General features: G+C 37.0%; 1 protein-coding gene and 1 long non-coding RNA gene across 4 annotated transcripts in view; one reads left to right on the top strand and one right to left on the bottom strand.

The window, feature by feature from the left end:
* Window positions 1-482: 482 nt before the first annotated feature.
* The window catches only part of LOC110260242 (uncharacterized), a 214552-nt gene continuing 193354 nt past the window's right edge, over window positions 483-21680 (bottom strand). The window contains exons 8-16 of one of the 3 annotated variants that reach the window (XR_014843489.1): window positions 18847-19078; window positions 17217-17355; window positions 16508-16577; window positions 11054-11101; window positions 10272-10372; window positions 8811-8947; window positions 8267-8520; window positions 3420-3544; window positions 483-3156 (exon numbers count right to left, since the gene is read on the bottom strand). Coding sequence is in view for 1 of the 3 variants with exons in the window: in XM_085021875.1 (XP_084878001.1) it covers window positions 8267-8520; window positions 8811-8947; window positions 11054-11101; window positions 16508-16527 (459 nt within the window). In the remaining 2 variants the exon portion in view is untranslated. Of the gene's footprint in view, window positions 3157-3419; window positions 3545-8266; window positions 8521-8810; window positions 8948-10271; window positions 10373-11053; window positions 11102-16507; window positions 19790-21680 lie in introns of those variants that run through there. The other 2 variants (XM_085021875.1, XR_014843490.1) reach the window with 2 other exon arrangements.
* LOC106510004 (uncharacterized) lies at window positions 7778-13082 on the top strand. The gene is made up of 3 exons (XR_014843491.1): window positions 7778-7928; window positions 8026-8177; window positions 11266-13082. It is a non-coding gene; the product is annotated as an uncharacterized LOC106510004 (long non-coding RNA).

The raw sequence follows: 21680 nt of genomic DNA on the forward strand, positions 1-21680 counted from the left end.
TTTAAAGACGTGAAAAGTTTCAATGTTAATTTTCATGGTGCGATCAATTTGAATTAGGTCATAAACATTACTACTGTTTCTGAAATCACTTGAAAAGTTTTCTCTTTTTCAACTTTTTGTTGTTTTGTTGTGATCCAGTATTAATTGGCCTCTCTATAATTGGTTTGCTTGCCTTAAATTGGTTTAAAGTTCCCTGTCATACTGATTTTTTAAGTTTCATCTGAAATATAGCAGATCTAGCATTTGTCAAGAAGATATCCTTCCACTTTTTTTTTTCCAGTTTTTCTATATCATAAGGATTGTAGAGCTTACTTTCTATATTTTGAGTTCTTCTACCTGGAGTCACAGAGTCTTTAAGAAAGATTCCCTCCACTTAAGGAGATCACTTATGCATTTGAGAAAGGAAAACCCTTGTCAAATACTATAATCAATGAAGCATAAATACACACCCAATAAGACAAGACACCCATCATGCAAATAAGTGAGATACTCACACGGTGCGTTTTATTGTTTGCATTGTTACAAGTATTTGCCAACAATTCTACGTCTCATTTCAATACAAAACAAACAAACAAAAAATCAATGTTCACCAAATACCCCTCTACTGAGTGAAAAGAATTAGTTTACTGGTCCTCTATTCCATCTGCTTTCTAGAAGATTTCTATGTGGCACAGACTGAAAAACTAAAAACTGAATTTCAAACTCCCTTGCAGCTAGTGTTCTAGATACCAGGCAGGATTTCTCTATAAAATCCACTCAAGCAAGATTCAGAAGATGGAAGTGGGGTGGAGGCCAATGTTTTACTTCATTGCTGTTTTCTGTGGGAAATTACAGCTAGAGACACAGGAATTTTCTAAAATGGGGGTCCAGTGCCCAGTTGCTGCCACAGGGATGCCCAGCAGCAATTGTAGAAGTGCTGTTGTAGCCCTGTGATTCTTACCCTTTGACTGAGGCAGAGGAGCAGTTCTCTGATCAGCGATGAGGGTCCTCATTGTTACTCTGGGGGTCATTCCTGGAAGACTTACCTAGAAGCTTGCTCCTTCCCTGTTTTGAATCCTCTTCTACATCAAATAGCTAAACATGTGTTTCTTCTAATGGTATTCTGCCTGACACTGTCTCAGAAAGATCACTTGAGAAAAGAGCATCTGAGGTATATTTAAGGTAAGTCAGAAAATTCCCATCATACATTTGAAAGCATTTCTAAGAAACTCAGCCACTGAAGTTTGCGTTTTGTTGTAGTCCCCAGCACCTGGTGGATGGGTAGTAAAAGATCAATCAGGCTGACAGAAAGTGTAGCAAGATGTAAAGAACAGAGTCTCTGAAGTCAGATAGGAATGCACAGCCTGGTGGATTTCCAGTAAGAGCTATAGTTTCTAGACAGGCTGGAAAAGAAATGTTACAAAATTAAAGGAGAAACAATCTATAGGTAAAGATAAAAAGTGCCATAGTCATTCCTGGAAGTTTAGTGCCCAGTGTCTGGGAAGGTAACATATGCTAAGCTAGACCAAAGGAATAGACTCTGAGTGTATTTAAGACAGTACAGCCTTTGATGGCAACAGTCCTGCCATCTTCCAATAGGTTCATTACTTATAGGCTGCATGACTAGAATTTTCCTTAGTCTCTGAGCTTCAGTTTCCAGACTGTAAAATGTAAATATTTACCTTACTCATGGGATTGTTTTATTAGAAATAAGGTATACAAAGCACCTATAGCACTTAGCACATAACAGGTGTTCAAAGGCAGTAATGAACTATTAGTCCCTCAGCTTTTAACAGTGAATCCGGCCTTACACAGAAGCAGAAGTAATAAAATATGGAAATTGAAACAGAAAAAAGCAAAAAAGATAAATAGCAAGATACAGAGCCAGAAGAACTAATGATGTCTCATAGGCCCTGAGACACATGGAAAAAGGAAACAGTCTCCTACAGTGAGAAGAAAGGAAATAAAGTAGTCTGGAGCCACAAAGAATCTAGGACAGGGCCCTCCTGCTGCATTAGCACTGGGTGACTGTAAAAACATGAGGTCTGCTCTCAGCAGTAGAGGCATGCAAAGTGAATTCTATTATAATTCTCTGTTTTCACTCAAAACTTGCCAAAAAAAATTCTTTGTGGTGAAACTCTAGTATTCTCTACAGCTCAAACTGATTATTTGAAGTAGTAAAGAGAGGAAGTAAAGATACTGGTTGGTGGAATGCAAGGAGGTGGGAGAAGAGACATAAAATTATCAGATGCACCTTGTATAAAGTTAACCATGTTTAGATTAGCCAAACAAATCATGAAAAAGAAGTTGTATTTTTAATTGAAATTCACTGGGAAGAAATGTGGGCTTCTCTGAAGGCACAGACTATGGACAATACTAACTAAAACACATATAAGGTGAATTCCATATTCTCTGCTTATTTGTGTCAGCATGGATTATGGTATACAGTCTAAACACATGGTTTCTACAGCCAAAACAGCACAAAAATAACTGGCTCATTCAGTTAAATCAATCAAATTTAGTGGTCAGTTTAGTGAAACAAAAGCACACCCACTGTATTACCAGGTAAATCAAACTTGTTTGTGTACAAAAACAGATCTACAATCTTCTAGTTAATTTTCATTATTTAAAAAAAAATGTTGAAAGAGAAGTTTGTATGCATAATCGTTATAAACTCTCTAAGTGTAGATTCATCTATACTTTTAGGAATGACTGACTGTGTTTCATAAAGTTCAGTGCCACTTTTCTCAAGTTCAGTCTCTGCATGATGCCATTTTCTTGTAGGTAAGTTACCTTGTTCAGTCAGAGACGGGCGGGAGTAGTACAACTGTCTTGATTGTGGCTCAACAGTATGTATTCCCTGGGGAAGCGATGAGCTCCAGACATTTCAGGAGACATTAGCAAGCTGTACATGTGGATGTAGACACAACTTGGAGGCCCAGCTTCATTCAGAATGTGGTCCCATGCAGGTGTTTGGACAGATTAGGAATCTGGGAATGAGGCACAAATACTGAATCACAGTGGCATTAAGTACTAGGTTACAGGCACTGGAGATCATCAATCCCAATGAGACAATGGGGCGGGACTCTACGATCTTCATTTCTGGAGGCCATCCTTGCTTGTTGACTCCAAATTTAAGTCCTCAGAAGAACTTCTGGACAGTGATTTCAACTTTTCCTAGGTAGAAAAACAAGAGGATTCCCCTTTTCACAAGCTAAGGCTTCTCTGCAGCATTCTGGCCACTCCAGCTCACAGTTTCCTCAAGCCCCTCCCTTATTCATAAACCCCTGTGGTATGAAGCTCTTTAGTAAGAATCCCACAGAATCTGGTGTATCCATTTTAAGCAAGAATCTTTACCTCATTTTTCCCCCAGGGCTTTTACCCCAGCCTCCTCCCAGGCCACTTGCAGCCAACACATCTTATATGCAATTCACACTCACCTCTCAGTCTGCACAATAAGATGCTTGGCCTACAAACCATCATGGTGGTGGTAGTCATGTATTGTCTGTGGTACAGATTCCATGCCTGCAGGTAGGGCTGCTGCAGCCACTGCTTTTCCAATTCACTGGGGGGAAGATGGCAAAATGCTAGAGTGCTGATACTCCTTTCCTAATCCTTTGTTGCTCCTACCCTATTCTCTTTTCAGGTCTCATCACTTTACTCTTTCTCATAACTCTTCAATCCATTCTAAAATCCCATTTTGTATCTTAGTACTATATTAATACTCTGAAACTTATTGCTAATATCTGATTCTACCCTGCCTGACATTTTTACTTAGACTTTAGGTCTAATAATCATTAAAAAGTTTGCAGAGTACATATAACACTAAAGTTGTAATTTGGTTTGAGACAAGAGAATAATGACAACAATAATAGCATTATATATTTGGTACTTACTGCATCCTAGAGGCCATCTTGTACAATGACAGTATAGAATAATTATTTAAAAGCACCAATATAACATCAGCCTACATAGATTTAAATCCTCATTTGGCAATTTACTAGCATTGTAATGTAGGTAAATCAACATTTCAAGGACTTAAATTTTTTATCTGTAGAATGGAAATACTACTAGTTACCTACCCCAGGGCTATTTTGAGAATGAACTAAGATACTGCACATAAAACTCTTAGTGAATGTTGGTACTTAATAAACATAAAATGAAGCACGTTAGCTGTAACTGATACTAGCATTTTTTTCATTTAATAAGATTGATCACTATAACCTCATTATATAGATAGGGGAACTAAAGCCCAGGGAAGCTGGGTAATTTCCCCAAGCTCACGAAGCTGGTAATTCCCTAAAAAGGTACTTATTCCCAGATGCACCTACAGAGCCTGGGCTCTGACATAGCACACTCACTAGTGGCTCTCACTTTATCTTCCTTAAAACTACAGATGTCCCCTACAGGGGTGTCCATGGGATTCATGTTCATGGGTCTGCTGCAGCTGTTCATAGGTGGCTTTTTATCATTTCCCATTTTGCAGATAATTCTGATGACAGCTAAACAGTACACTGCTGTCTACCTATAAAAAGCCTCAAAGCCGTTCTCATGGTGCTGTGATCAGGAAAAAATGAAAAGTATATGAAACCCACCCACTAACAAAGTTCTAACAACTGTTGCATGTCAAGAGCTATTTTTCCCAAATTGATTGAAAGAAAAGAAAAAAAAAAAAAAAAGGCTAAGTGATTCCTAAGGAGAGATGCTTCAAAGGAAATTGTTGCTTGTTGGTTAAAAGTCCCTTTTCCTGACAAAGGGGAAGCTCGTAGATGACTCCTGAGCATGTAAAGCAGTTTTGTCTAAGTTACGTTTTAACTCTGAAAGAAAATTTGAGAATTTTTTAGGAAAAAAAAATTAAAATATCCAAAAAACTATTGTTCCATGGAGCAGAACAAGAATCTGAATCTCAGAGGGGAGTCATGTTAAGATGACAGCTGATCTTTCCATCAGGAACTGGGAGCTTTTTGCCTCTACTCTATCCTCACATCCAGCATCATCAATCACTGTAGCTCTTTTAATCTAGTCCATCTCCCTTCTCTCCTTTCCTACTGCTCTTATCTAAATCTTATTAACTTCTCTCCCAGAATATTTTCATGTGCTCCTGACCTATCATTTCTACACACATACCATAACCCAGCTTAAAATTGCTTTCCCAACTAAAGTCGAGTTTCCATTGTTTGCCAGCCAAGGGTGTCCCTAGTCTGTCTCTAGCACTAACTTTCCAGTTCTCTTCCCTTCAGTCATTGTACTATGCTTTCTCTCTTTTGTGCCTTTGACTGGATTATTACATTCAGTTGATCTTCTCTGCCACCTTTTCACGTTTGGACTTTGTCCTGCTCTTGAGGTGGACTTCCAAGGTCAGTTCCTCCATAATTGCCTCTGCAAGTAAATGTGATTTTGCCAACCCATGAAATGACACATGTTATTTATACAGTTGTACTAATGCTGGCACTGGATGGAAGGAAAAATAAAATTTCCCTTACCCACTTAGATTCTCCAGCATAGGGCCCAGTAAATTAGACTGGCCAGAGACAAGTTAAGAGGAAAAAAAAAAAAAAGTTTATAAGTATTTGTATCACAAATGTACACATGGGAGCACTTAACAATGAGTAATTCAGAGGGGTGATTAGAACTTGAGTTTATCTCAAGCTAAGCAAGGAATTTTGGGCTTATGAGCAAGGGAGGCAGTTAACAGATTACAACCAGGGAGAGTACTGTAAACAAGAATTGTTTAGTAAGGTTTGTAATGCATATTTGAGACAGCTTTCTCCATTGATAAAGAGGGGTTATGATACTGGAGAGGGAACGTTTCTATAAAGAGAAATTTCCTTTACAAATGTGAATTTCCTTTATAAAAGGTAACTTCTACCCAGTTTTTAGAATTTTTCCTGCTTCTGCTGGTTCTCAGTGTACTTTAGTTCAAGATATTCTGTATGCCAGAGAGGCATATTTTGGGGTGCAATACCCTGGTACCCTCAGCATACATCATTCATTACTTTATATCTGGAAAATCTATCCAACATTGCTATATTTGGAGTGTCCTAGCAGATTAAACTTGGAAATTTTTCCCTTCTTCCTTCAGCAAGAAAGATGATTTAAGCGGGCGATAGGGGTGTATAGAAATGAAAAAAGAAAAGTCTGCCTGAGTGGCTGAGCTGGGGGTGGGTTCTGCAATTACCCGTGCATCATTCCTACCTGTAGGAGACATATGCATTTGGAATCACTGAAAGCTGCTTTACTGAAGGAAGATTGGTGGGACTGGTTGGCTCCATTGTGCTTGGAAAGAAAGCAGAACAAAAGCTTATATGTTTCTTAGTTTAAAATAAGGGGTGGGGGTGGCCAGAATTGGGAGAGCTGGCTCTGAGCCCAGGAGTTTGCCAGTGCTCATCCCAATTCCTAACCCTGCCCCACCCCTCCCTGTGAAGCTGTTGAAGGGGAGAATAATACACCACCCCAAAACATACCTCTCTAGCATAAAGATTATTTTCAGCCAATTATTTTTGAGAAATAGCAGACACAGGAGAACTTCTAAAAACAGAAGAGAATTTGCCCTTTGGTGAGGTACATTTACCTTTATAAAGGAAATCTTTCTTTGTAAGGGTGTCTCCTTCTAGGTTCCAGGAAGAGAATAAGGACTCTCCATCTCCAGAACTTCCTACCAATGGAGCAGGCAACAGCTTAAACATGCATAGCAAGCCACATCCTGTTACCATGATTTCCTGGAAACCTCCCATAACTGGCCTCTTCTTCAAAGTCTCTCTTTTGTCTTTTGTTGGAGATGGTATTTAAGGTGGCACTTTTACTCAGTTTTTCTGGGTATCTCCCATGTGTACAGGAGGTATACATGTTGATGAGATAAAAGTCATATTTTATGGTAAGATTAGAAAAATTTAAACACAATTTTTCTTTGCCCGTTTGGGCCCCTTCTCCCACATTTAGTGTATATCATGCCTCTACATTCAACAGACCTGCTTACAAGATAACATTCCTTCTTACTCTCATCAAGGATTACAACTCCTTAGAAGATAACCTTCCTTCTTAATCTTAAAAGGGGCCAGGATGACCCATGACCCACTACTCGCTTCTCTGTATATGTAGATCTGGATTGTTATGTAGATCTGGATTGTATAAAGTGCCAATGCATCATTTGAAGTATAACCCTTTGTCTCAAAAACTTACATGGCTGTACTTTGATCTATAAATGGGCAAAACAGTCCTCAGATCTTTCTGAAAGACCGTCTCAAATGAAATTTTCCATTTCTTTCTTTATTGCCTATTGATTTTTCCATCAATAATACTATTAAACTTAACCTATGTTTGTTTTTCTCCTATTAATCTGTTTTTTACTATGGGGACAGTGTCCTATCCCAAACTAGAAGGGTAGAAGAAAAATATTTTTCTTTCCCCTATGCTCCTGTGGCCTGTGAAGTGTAAGAATCATACCAATGCACCTGTCTATGCCCTTAACGGAGCACTCTGCATAGCACCACAAATCCCTGGTTGACCTTGATCAGAAGCTTTATGAAAGAATCAATCTTAGCATATCTGGGGATCTCAGGTTCTGCACATCAGATCTGCCAATCTGAGGCACTTAATCATTAACACATTTGGACTGTGAGTCTGTTCTGGGTGTTTAGCTCCAGGGGCCTCTGAGAAGGGGGTTGTTTTGGATTTGCTGCTACTTGTAATAGGTAAGAGGGGTATCAATCATATTATCCCAAGATGGCTTGGAAACCAATAGTAAAACCTCTGAAATAATTGAGGCAAGGGCCACCCCAGTTACAATAATGACCTGCTTGAGTAGATGGTCTCTGTCTTGCTCAGAGTAGTCAACGGCACCTCGGACACCAGGTGTTACTGACTAGAAGTTATATAACTATATTATTTTGTTGTCTTAGATATGCAATTCATCTTGTATTTTTTTCCCTGACAGATACAGAGTATAAATGGTAAGTTTTATATAATAAGACATAACAAAATTCTTTGGATGACTCTAAAACATTACTTATACATTTAATTTAAAAATGTATTAACTCCTGGAGACAGGATTAAGACGGAAGAATAGAAGGACTGGAGCTCACCTTCTTTCATAAAAACAACAAAATTACAACCAAATGCTGAACAAACTTCAACCAAATGAACTGGAAACTTTCAAGAAGATCCTACTCCAGAACATGAAGAGGAAGCCACATAAAGAGGTAGGAGGGGTTATTACATGATATAAGAAACCCCATACCTGCTGGGTGGGAAACCCACAGACTAGAAAGTAACTATCATGGAGACTCACCTACAGGAGTGAGAGTTCTGAGCCCCACATCAGGTCTCCACACCCGGGGATCTGGCATTGGAAGAAAGCGCTCCCAGAGCATCTGGTATTGAAGGCCAGCAGAGGTTGTACCCAGGAGTTCCATGGGACTGGGGGAAATGGAGACCCCATTCTTGAAAGGTTCACATAGGTTTTCATGTGCCCTAGGTCCCAGGGCAAAGCAGAGTCTCCATAGGAATCTGGGTCAGACATAACTGCAGTTTTTAGAGGATCTCCTGGGAAAACAGGGGGAGACTGTGGTTTGATGTGGGGGAAGGACATTGGAGGCAAAGGTCTCTGGAGTGTTTATCAGTGTGTATTCCTCTAGAGGTGGCCATTTTGGGAAAATCTGGCCCCACCCATCAGCATTGAGAAGCCCCAGGCCAAACAATAATCCAGGTGGGATCACAGCCCCACCCATCAGTAAACAGGCTGCCTAACCCACCAGGCATGCACATAGCCACCTCTAATCTCAACTAGAGACAAAGTCCCACCCACCAGAGGGATAGGAATCAGTCCCACTTACCAGTGGGCAGGCACCAGTCCCTCCCATCAGGAAGCCTAGAGCAAGCACCCATACCAACTTCAGCCATAAGGGCAGTAGACTTCAGAAGTAAGAGGCTACAACTCCATTGTCTGCAAGAAGAACACCACACCAAAAACCTATAAAAATGAAAAGGCAGAGAACTATAACTTAGATAAAGGAACAAGGAAAAAAAACAAAAAAAAAAACAAAAAAAAAAACAGAAAAACAGTTAAGCGATCTGGAGATTCTCAGCCTCCAGGAAAAAGACTTTAGACTGTTGATGCTGAAGATGATGCAAGACATTGGAAATAAACTGGAGGCAAAGATTGATAATTTACAGGAAACACTGCACAAAGAGATAGAAGATATAAAATTTAAGCAAGTGGAGATGCAAAATATAATAACTGAAATAAAAAATTCATTAGAAGCAACCAACAGCAGAATACAGGAGGCAGAAGAACGAATAAACAGGTGGAGGACAGAATAGTGGAAATCACTGATGAAGAACAAAAAAGAGGAAAAGTTGAAAAGAAATGAAGACAGTCTAAGAGAACTCTGGGACAACGTTAAATGCACCAACACCCGCATTACAGAGGTGCCAGAAGGAGAAGAGAGAAGGGACAGAAAAAATATTCAAAGAGATAATAGCCAAAAACTTCCCTAACATGGGAAAGGAAGCACTCACTCAAATCCAGGAAGCACAGTGAGTACCATAAAACCAAAATAAACCCAAGTAGGAACAGCCCAAGACATGTATTAAACTGAACAAAATTAAAGACAAAGAGGAAATATTGAAAGCAGCTAGGGAAAAGAAACAAATAACATACAGGGAACCCCAGTAAGGTTACCAGCAGATTTTTCAGCAGAAACTGCAGGCCAGAGGGAGTGGCACAATATACTTAATGTGATGAAAGGAAAAAAACCTCCACCCAAGATTACTTTACTCAGCAAGGCTCTCATTCAGAGAAATCAAAAGCTAAGAGAATTCAGTAACACTAAACTAGCTTTACAACAAATACTAAAGGAACTTCTCTAGGCCGAAAAGAATAAGCCATGACTAGAAACACAAATACCACAAATGAAAATGCTCACCAGTAAAGGCATATATACAGAAAAGGTAGATAATCATCCATGCACAAATATTCTGCCAAAATCAGAAATTGTGAGGAGGGTACAAATGCAGGAAACTGGAGATGCACTTGGAATTAAGAGACCAGCAACTTAAAACAATCTCATATATATTTTTATAGGCTTCTATATCAAAACTTTAGGGTAAATACAAACCAAAAATCTACGATTGATATGCACTCAAAGAAGAAAAATCAACTCGAATACCACACTAAAGATAGTCATCAAACCACAAAAGAAAAGGGGAAGAAAAAATAGCAACAAAAAAAAGAGCAACAAAAACAAATTCAAAACAGCTAAAAAAATGGCAATAATATACATATCAATAATCACCTAAAATTAAAATGGACTTTCCACCAAAAGACGTAGACTGGCTGAATGGATACAAAAACAAGATCCATATATATGCTGTCTTCAAGAGACCCTCTTCACTTCTAGGGACACATACAAACTCAAAGTGAGAGGAAGGAAGAAAACATTCCATGCAAATGGGAATCAAAAGAAAGCTGGAGTAGCAATACTCATATCAGACAAAACAAACCTTTTTAAAAATAAATAAATGAGTTCCCGTAATGGTACAGTGGAAACAAATCCGACTGGGAACCATGAGGTAGCAGGTTCAATCCCTGGCCTCACTCAGTGGGTTAAGGATCTGCCATTGCTGTGAGCTGTGGTGTAGGTCACAGATGTGGCTTGGATCTGGCGTTGATGTGGCTCTGGTGTAGGCTGGTAGCAATAGCTCTGATTAGACCCCTAGCCTGGGAACCTCCATATGCCATGTGTGCGGCCCTAAAAAGACAAAAGACAAAAAATAAATAAAAATAAAAATGTGTTAACTCCAAATATATAGATAGATATATATAAATAGTGAATGAAAAGCTACAAGAGCCTGTGCCTAACTTATAATATATTTAGAAATTCACTAAATTCATCTATATAACTTCTATTTGGTTAAAAAAAATTAGCATCTGTCTGTTACTTAGTCAATACCTGGCTAAGTAATGGGTAACACAGTCCTGCCTTCAACTCATATATTGAATTTTTTCATGTTCAAAAGGTAACAATAAATCCTGATGAGCACCATCAAGAAAACAAGGTAGAAAATAACTACTCACTTAGATTGGTGAGAGATCTTCATGAAGAGGTGAGATTTCCACTGAGACCTGAAGGTCAAGATATAATCATTTATGAGAAAGTTGGTCTGGACAGAGAACAGTGTATCGAAGCCTCTAAGATAAAAAAAACATACCTTCTAGACAGATCAGGCAATATATTACTAGAGCATAAACTATTACAGTGATAAATATTTTGAATGTTTTCTTTTCAGCAAGTATTTTCTGCATGACTACAATGAGCATGATGACGATACAATGATGAATATAGACACACAAATCTCCTGCTCTCCTGGAACTTATAATCAGGTGAGAAAGACAAACCCTGAGCATGCAATTACAGGTGTGATGAAGATTATATAATGATACGTAAACTAGGCTGTGAAAGGTAAGTAGGCATCTGATGGGTGAAGAACTGAAGGCTAGGGACATGGTCCAGGAAAAGGGTATAGCCAGGTCTGTTGGTATAGCTTGTCTAGCATACCTATCAAAGTGGACAATCCTTGTTAATGCACAGGAAGAATTTACAGGAGTAAATGGTAAGTTTAGGTTTGACAGACAAGGAGGTACTGAGACACTGAATACAAAAGAAGAGTAAGAAATTACTAGTCAAAGCTGAGTAAAGAAAAGGGTTGACATACATTTGAGTCTGATGGGACATTAGTTCATTGAAAAAAGTTGTGTAAGAATTAGTAACCTTTTTATTCTTGGCAGCAGCTTAATACTTAATTTCTTTCTACCTCTAAAAGCATGCAATTGTGTTTTAATTATTCTCAAAATTACTGTCAATAGGGTACTTTCAAAATTACTGTCAATAGGGTACTCAGATTCCTCTACTTAGGGTACACATTTTGTCTTTTCACTCAGGGTTGATATTTCCTTGGGAGGGGGGAATGGAGCAGATTTTATGAGAACTAAAATGTCACAGAATGACATCTTTCCCCCTCAAAGACTTGTAATTTTGAACTTATCTGATTTTCTGTCCATAACATTGAGCATGCGTTAGAGTAAGAAAAAGGTTGCAAAAGGCAAAGGCATTCTTTAACTTAAAAGCATAATTTATGGCAAAAGAAAGACTAATAATATATATATTGTTTTTATAAAAGCTTTACCAAATGATGGGCAGTCCATGATTCATATGCATGTTTTTACTGCTCTGACTCTGGATTGAATTTTTTTTAATGTATTTTTATGACATATAAATGGCCCTGTGAGCTATGGAACATACAATTATATGGAAGCTGTATTATGTTAGCACAGCTAAATACAATCAGTAGACGTAATGCATAGAAATCTTGAGCCCAGTGTCTCCTTCCCTTTGAAACCATCTTGACTTCCCTGGAAAACCCAGTTACTTTCTGTACTCAGCCCTTCAATATAGCAGTCATAATTGATTATAATTACTGTTCACATGCCTGACTCCTTCACTAAACTGAGTGACTCAAAGGTAAGGAATGTTTTTATTTATCTTTCTAACCACAAGGCTTTAGATGTAGTAGATGCTCAAAAATATCTCTGTAGGAATAAATATGAATGAGTTATTAAGACATACTATGGGGTTAACAAGGATTGGACCTTTGTCTTAATAACATGCATAAAACTTTAATGGGGATGTTCATTGAGAAAGATACCCCCAGCTAAGCCAACACGCCAAAACCCCCTTGGCCACTCTGTCACCTAGTTCTTGTAAATTTTTCCCTTCCTCCCATGTATTCACTCTCACAATCCAGTGAGTCTAAGAAATACAGCCATGTTTAAACATCTGGGATTCATCAGGCTGGTTCTGTTAATCAAAGTTAGGAAATCAGCTCCAGATGCTGCCTAACTAAAGTTACATAAGCATTGTTCGCATTTTTAAGTACAATCAGACCTAAGTTACCATATCTTGAAAGTGACTTATAGGTAGGAGTTTAGAAAAATTAATTCTCAACTTAAACACAGAGATAATGCTGATAGATCTCCCCTGGAGGTGAATGAGTATCAGTGAAATTTCATGATATGATTAAATGTATGATTTCAAAAAATATAAAAAGATGCCATGAGAAGGATAGAAAAAACAATACTGTCCAAGCATCCACTATGTGCTTGTATAGAGGGGGAAAATGTATTTTTCCTCTACCCCTAAAGGCTCTTAGCTGAGAACTCTCTGCCATAAAAGATTAATAGGAGAAAAACAGAAGCTTAATGACATATATACCTGGGAGATATTCATGGAAAACTGAGTATACATGGGAGATATACCTAGGAAATACCCAGGAAAACTGAATAACTTCCCAAAATGGCCCAAGCCACCACCTTAAATAAGACCTCCAGCTAAAGACAAAGAAGGTGTTGGGGGTTAGGCAAGGAAGATAGTCATGTGGTTGCCAGGCAAAGCACAGTAAATAAGGGCATGGTTGTTAAACATTACCTTCTTCAGTGATAAGAATTTCTGGAGCTTTAGTCATTCTTCTCTTCCTGGTACAGAGGAGAAGTTTTCTCTTATAGATATGAATATCTCTTACAAGAGGGTAACTTCTACTGGTTTTCAGAGCTACTCCTGTGTCTACTATTTCTTAAACATAACCAGCTCCAGGTAGTCCACATGCCAAAGAGGCATATTTTGGGGAGGCATACTTCGTTCACCTCGCATAGTACAGAAGCTGAGTTGAAAGAGGGCTCCATATCTCACTGAATCAACCTTAGTCTTGAAATAGGTTAGTGCAGTTAAACATTGTGTCTTATTTCAGGAAGCAGTCTTGCCAGTGGGCTCCCAAAGTCAGACCTATATGGCGCAAGCAATTAGGTATGCAATAGAGATAGATCCTGAGGTCCCCTGCACCTGCAGGTTCACCCACCTAGTCAGACAATTTTGTCCTTCTAGCAGATGAAAGTAAATTAAATTGTACATAAGTACAATATTGATATTGAAGCTTGTTTTTAAAAATCCTTATAATAATAATTCAATTTTAGCCAGCTTAACCACATAAGGTAGGATTTCTCTCTTCCCTACTCTTCATATCCATTTAGGTTGTTCTTTAATATCTTATCCATTCCGAAATAGCCAGTTCTTTGGGACAAAACTGCTTTCACTTCCCTTAACAAATGCATCTCCATATATCACATTTATTTACTCCAAAACATACCCTACTTTCTTTGCATACAGAGATGGAATAGTTTCTCTTACTACTGCTAGTAGGCTTAATTTATATATATTAATTAGAATTTTTAACTCACAGAAGCCTTAATTTCCAGTGAAAACTCAGAAGTAAGGCGTATGCCTTTCTTACAGTATAATTTTTCAATGTGGCATGAGACATGTTTACTACTAATAGAACCATATATCTTTGGTTTGTCTACTTTTATTACAGAGAATCTAACATTCAAAATTTTCTTATTTAGAAATGATATAAACAATGGATTTATATCCTTTAATTTAGCGAAATTTTAAGGCTTGTACTAAAAAGATTTTGGTGGTTATTTTAAAGTAAATATTTCTTATAAAACCTCATTATTTTTCAAAAGTGTATTTATAAACTTCTCTACCTACAACTACTTAAAAGCAAAAGAGTTAATAATCATAGGTTAGTATTTTATGAAACTTTCATAAATAAAGTTAGCCATAAGTTATTTTTCTCTTGCTGACAAATACAGCACAAGCTTAACCTGAGTCGTAAATCCTAGGTAGATTAAGAGATGGATATCTATATTAGATTTAATGCTAATAACACTGAAGACATGTCTCTTTTAATTAAACTAACAAATTTCAACTAACTTTCATTTAAATATTTTTCAGGTCATATTTCTGTGAATTTTGGAATGCCCAATCTATGCAGCATTTTCCTTCAAGCCAACCAGATAGAATTTTTACAAATTAATGTTGACAATACCACCTAGAGGTAGAAAAATACCATACCTACGAGCTTCACATATAGATACACATAATCATATAGGCAGATACAAATAGAAATAATATAGCTTTTATTCTAAAAAGTTTAGCCATGAGTCAAATACCATACAAAACTCACTATTTTTAAGTCGGATCCAAATTGTTTTCTGGCAGATGGAATAAGTTTACCTGCTCACATGGTTAAAACTTTCAAACTAATATTTGTGGAGAAAGCACTTAAGATTTTTTTTTATTTGCCCAAGTTCTAAATATTTCCCTTTTTTCCTCTTAATAAGCATGATTTCTCTAGTTTGCATTTCAAAGAAATAGCTGTCAGCCCCTAGAGAAGACAAAGTAGACACAGAGAAAGTATACAAGTTTTCTCCCAGATGAAAATTTGGGGGTATCTGCAAGCAAATCAGTATGGAGATTGGGGGATTGGTAAGGATAGGTAAACAGTGGATTGCTTCTAGAGCTACATTTCTGGGCTTGTAAAGATTTTTAAGACAAAGGCATTTGATTCTAATTCCTCAAGGGATTGGATTGTGGCCTGAATTATAACAGGGGACTGGCCTGCCCATCCAAATACATTTATCTTTAATTTTCTTCTTTATATCAACAAGATTTCTGGAATTCTCATCACGGCTCAGCGGAAACAAATCTGACTAGCATCCGTGAGGACACAGGTTTGATCCGTGGCCTTGCACAGTGAGTTAAGGATGCAGTGTTGCTGTGAGCTGTGGTGTAGGTCTCAGATGTGGCTCGGATCCTGCACTGCTGTGGCTTTGGCCAGCAGATGGCAGATGTACCTCTGAATCGACCCCTAGCCTGGGAACCTCCATATGCATGGGTGCAGACCTAAAAAGACCCCCCCCCCAAAAAAAAAAAACAACAAAAAAATGAAAACAAACAAAAAAAAAGATTTCCAACTAAGATGGAAATCAATCAAAAGAATCCTGTTTTGGAACTTCAAGGTTTAATGTGATATGCCTTTGTAATGTCGGTATAAAGTCTTATTTTTTTCTGAATGTAAAATTCAACCTCAACCAGTTAACCTTAGAAGGAAAAGCTCTGCTGTTTTTTCTATCAGCTCCTTTATATCAACCTCCAGCTGAGTTATCTCCTGATCATTTGTAGGAGAGCCTGGGAGAAATTCTGTTCCTCCGTGAGGGATTTTTTTCCCCAGGGGGTCATCTAGCTTTCGGATAACTTTTATTGTAACACTAGGCACCCTTTAGCAGCCAGTTAGGTACCTGTATGTGTAAATGTGAATGTACACCAATTTTTCCAACTCTTCTATAAATTTGGCAGGATCTTTTGAAACTAGAAGCAACAAAAAGGGAGCATGAGGGTTATATAATTTCATCTCCTTAAAGAAATCCCTAAGACTAGATGCCATACTCCATTGTGTATTCTTTTCAATGTTATTTATTCATAAATACCTATAAGACAGTTTTGGAAAAAATATTTTCAAATATAGAAGTTTTTCCAATTCAAAATATGCATCATCTGGCCATTGATAAGTAGAGTCTTCAATGGTATGTTTTTCTCAATAGTGAATCAAACCAACAAGCTTTGTTATGACTTACCTGCAGATAAAAAAAGGCATTGCAGAAGATGCAGCCCAAATGATTCAAAATTTTCCCTCCCAGAATTTGCCTAAGAAAGCAAAGACCTTCATTGTCACAGGTGGTAAGAACAGTATTAGTAAAAAGAGTATCTTTTGGTCTCCCAGAACCCAAAATGCCTTTACTTATAGACCTTCAAATCTGTGACATAGGGTAGGCACTACTGGAATGGGACATTTTCAGCATGAATGCGACTATAAAGGTTGACATGACAAAGGCTTTTTATGGACCAAGACCCCTTAAGACAAGTTTCCTGTGAACTAGACAAAGAGAATACTCTAGTCACTTCATGGCAAGGACCCTAAGCCTGCTTTAGCTGGTAGAGAGAAGCCTCACCGGCCATAAAGCAAGCTCTCAGGACAAAAATATAAGAGAAAAAGAAAACTTCATTTGCCCATACTTTTCCTCCTTATAATGGAAGATAGAATAGAGACAAAACAATGATCATTTCTAGGAGGAAAGGGAAAACAAGAAAACGAGCAGTCATAACAAAAATCTTTACCACTTGCCATACCCAAAAAAATAGTTCATACAAATATTTTTTCCTACTAATCTAAATTTGGAAAGGAAGGGACAAAACATTTTTATCTTCTCCTCTCAAGTGGGTATATATAGAGAAAACTGGGAGAGGAAACTTTGGAAAGACTTCTTTCTTTTTGCCAGCTTCTACCAGTCTTCCAAGGATCCCATCTCCAGGCTCTGGAGTGACGCTGGTGTCTCAGCAGATCCCATCATGGGTCACCAAAGTGGTGGAGAGGAAAAATAATTTTCCCTCTATCCTTCTATGTTCTTGGTTGAGATGCCCTATACTAAAAGACAGATTAACAGGAGAAAAACAGAAATTTAATAACATGTATACCTGGAATATACCCATGCAAAATGGAAGAGCTTCCCCCAAAAGGCCCAAGCCACACATTATATACCAATGCCAGCTAAAGGCAAAAGACGTTGGGAAGGGGAGGCCTAAGCCAGTTATAGAAGGTTATCAGGCAAAGAAAATGGAACAGGAGTATAGTTCCTTTCTCCACTGAAGTGGATGTCTAGAGATTTCATGATTCCTTTGTGGTACAGAAAGGCAAACACACTCATAAATGGAGATTTCCCTTATATTTATGCACATGTCGCTTATAAAAGGAACAATTTTCAGAGCTTCCCCTGTGTCTGCTATTTCTTAAAAATAACCAGCTTGAGATAATTTTTATGTCAAAGAGAAATATTTGGGGTGGCATATTCTGCTCTTCTTTACTGGACATTGTCATAGGTAATTCCACATGTACTTCTTTAATTCTTAAAATAACTGTGTGAAATAGAATAATCTTCATTATACAAATGAGGAGGTACAGGCTCACAGAAATAAACTACATTGTTAAAAAGTCATATGCTTGGTGTCTAAACTGAGATTACAGTCATTTCTCTGATCCAAAATTTAGTACTCTTTCCATATGTTGTATTTCTCTATAATCGTAGACAACATGGGCCAAAAGGATAAATTTGAGAAAAATTTAAAAAGTATATTTATAACCTTCTTAGAAACTATTTTCCCAAGGAAGACCATAAGTATGAAATTTATGTCTCTCTTCAGAAATTTTGTTTTGTCCATACTTTATTAAAATAATCAGTTTAATCTGATAATATAATTGGATTTTTTATGAAGCTCAAAAAATTCTTGGAGTATAAGAAAAATAAAGTGAATTAATTTAATCTCACTGCTAGAAGCTTTATAACAAGCATTCTATAATCCAGAAGTGCTGTAGGGCTCTAGAAGAAGCCCATGTGGTATCAAATAAAAGTCATGCACTGACTTTTGATGTTATCAGAATGGTAATATAGATGTTCCAAATGGTCCTCCTATGACAATGCAATTTGATCCTGCATAACTACAACATACTTTCTTTTTAAATTAGAGTTGAGCTTAAAAAAAAAAACCCATAGGAAATCAACAAATATTAAGATAATATAAAGAAAAGATATGTGGGGGAAGAGTTAAAAGAACAGCGAGCTAAACCCTGAATAATGCCAGTAAACAAATACAGAAGTCAAGGTTCCCCAATTCTAGGAGCAGCTCAGGAGACACATAAGCCATTCTGTAAGGTAGAGATGCTGAACATTAAGATGCCCCATAAGAACTAGAGAGATACATATTTCTATAGGTTTTATAGATATATAAGTTGTAAATATATGTGCCTTTGGCTTCAGTGAAGCAAATATCAATCTTCTGTGGTAGAAAGCCAGCCTACGTTAGACCGTCAGAATTCTCAAAATTTATATAATTAAAATTCACATTTAAAAAAATCACTTACCAGGAATTCCTTTTGTGGTGCACAGGAAAATGAATCTGACTAGTATCTGAAGATTCAGGTTCAATCCTTGGCCTGGATCAGTAGGCTGGGGACCCGGTGTTGCCGTGAGCTGTGATGTAGGTCCTAGATATGGCTCAGATGCCATGTTGTTGTGGCTGTGGCATAGGTTGGTAGCTGTAGCTCTGATTTGATCCCTAGCTTGGGAACTTCCATATGCCGTGTGAGTGTGGCACTAAAAAGCAAATTAAATCATTTACCAACAAATGAAATAAGCTGCCATGAATGAGTCATCAGAAACAACAAAAAATAAAACTGTGAAAACCTGGATATACTAGAAATAGCTGATGGAAAATGAAAAATGATATTATAAAATGTCCTTAAAATTTAAAAAAAACCCAGTAAAAATAAGAAATGAGATTATTAAAAATGATCAAGTAGACTGCAAAAGATCAAGTAGAAGTTTAAGTAAAAAATATTTATTCAAATCAAAAGCTCAATGGTTATATTAAATAACACACTAGACATAGTTAAAGAGACAATGAACCAGAAGCAAGAAGTAAAGAACTTTCAGTTAAGAGATAGGGCATAAAAATATAAAAGAATGATTATGAATCATTGAAGACAGAATAAACAAAAGAATGTCAAACATATATCTAATCATAGTCCTTGAAAAAATAATACAGAGAGGCAGTAATGGAATGATTGAGAATCAGACTGAGAATTGCTGAGTCTTATGAACATGAGAGCCTTATGAGAATTAGGATAGGCATAATAATCACAGAAAAAGCTATTAAAAAAACATTGTAAAACTTGAGAACACCAACAATAAAGGAAGTATCTGAAAGGCAGTCAGAGAAAAAACCAGAACACCTATAAGAAAGAAAATTAGTCTAACATATCTAAACTTTTGACTTCCACTAAAGTCCTTAGAGCAATATCTTCAAAATACTGAGAGAAATAACTACCAGTCTAAATTGTGTTGTCATAAAAATTCCTTTTCAAGGTCATTATTAAAATAAATACAGGAGTTCCCGTCGTGGCGCACTGGTTAACGAATCCAACTAGGAACCATGAGGTTGCGGGTTCGGTCCCTGCCCTTGCTCAGTGGGTTAACGATCCGGCGTTGCCGTGAGCTGTGGTGTAGGTTGCAGACGCGGCTCGGATCCCGCATTGCTGTGGCTCTGGCGTAGGCCGGTGGCTACAGCTCCGATTCAACCCCTAGCCTGGGAACCTCCATATGCCGCAGGAGCGGCCCAAGAAATAGCAACAACAACAACAAAAAAAAAAAAGACAAAAAAAAAAAAAAAAAAGACAAAACAAAAAAAAATAAAATAAATACATAACAACAACAACAACAAAATGAGTTTACCACGAAAGACCTTAGCTAATGTTCATTCTAAAAGATGTACTTAAAGGTGGGAAAATTCTAGATAAGAAAGGCAAGAAGAAATGTTGATCCCAGAAAATGTTAAATATGTAGATTAATTTTTAAAATGACTAATTTCTATATTTTAAAAAAGAATAAAAGTATTAGATTTCCACAGTAGATCTATTATACAGTATCTATTAGCCACAGATTATTATTTAAACATAATAAAATTAAGCTAAAATTCAGTTGCTCAGTCATGCTATTTACATTTCTGGTGCTTAGAAGCCACATGTACTGGAGATTCTATATAGTTTGCAAAGCAAGAGTTACAAAAATACGGAAAAAAAACTAAAATTTCACTATTAACAGATATAACTGCATAGAAACACAAGACTCTACCAACAAAATATTAGAATTACTTAGTGTTTATCAAAGTTCCTGAAATATAATATTTAAAGATTAATGTGGATGGAGGGGGAAGATGTAGTTATCAGATGTAAGCTTTTGTACACTGAGAGGATAAACAACAAAGTCCTACTTATAACACAGAGAACTATATTCAATGCCCTATGAAAAACTATAATGGAAAAGAATATTTAAAAAACATGTATGTGTGCGTGTATGTGTGTGATGTACACATCACTTTGCTGTATATCAGAAATACAGCATTGTAAATCAACTATTTCAAAAATATTTAAAAAGATTAATGTGTTAATATGTACCATCTATAGATTTAGCAAGCATAATTTAAAATAATATAAAAATATAATAAAATAGATATTTTAAAATGTGGTGTGCAAAAATCTAAAGAAAGGCTTAATTTTTTATTTTATAATGATTTCTAATTTTTCCATCATAGCTGGTTTACAATATTCTGTCAATTTCCTACTATACAGCAAGGTGACCCGGTCACACATGCATATATACATTCTTTTTTCTCACATTATCATGCTCCATCGTAAGAGACTAGATATAGTTCCCAGTTGTATACAGCAGGATCTCATTTCTTATCCATTCTAAAAGCAATAGTCTGCATCTATTAACCCCAAGCTCCCAATCCATCCCACTTCCTCCCCCTCTCTCTTGGCAACTGCAAGTCTATCCTCCATGTCCATGATTTTCTTTTCTGTGGAAAGGTTCATTTGTGCCATATATTAGATTCCAGATATAAGTGATATCATATGGTATTTGTCTTTCTTTCTCACTTACTTCACTTAGTGTGAGAGTGTCTAGTTCCATCCATCTTGCTGCAAGAAAGGCTTAATTTTATTGAAAGCTATTTTAAAAACACAGATATATAAAGAGATATACCACCCATTATTGGGCCTTTCAAACAAGTTTTACAATTAACTTGTTTCCTTGAAAACTCCGTTAAATTTTGATTAAATATGTAGTAAAATTTAAGGAGAACTGAAACATATATAAAGAGATATACCATGTTCGTGGATGGGAGGGTGGAATAATT

The sequence above is a fragment of the Sus scrofa genome, chromosome 4 (assembly GCF_054392235.1).
Source record: "Sus scrofa isolate SSC_HxYL_T2T_F1_AM1 chromosome 4, Sscrofa_HxYL_maternal_Yorkshire_Landrace_v2.0, whole genome shotgun sequence".
Taxonomy (NCBI): Eukaryota; Metazoa; Chordata; class Mammalia; order Artiodactyla; family Suidae; genus Sus; species Sus scrofa.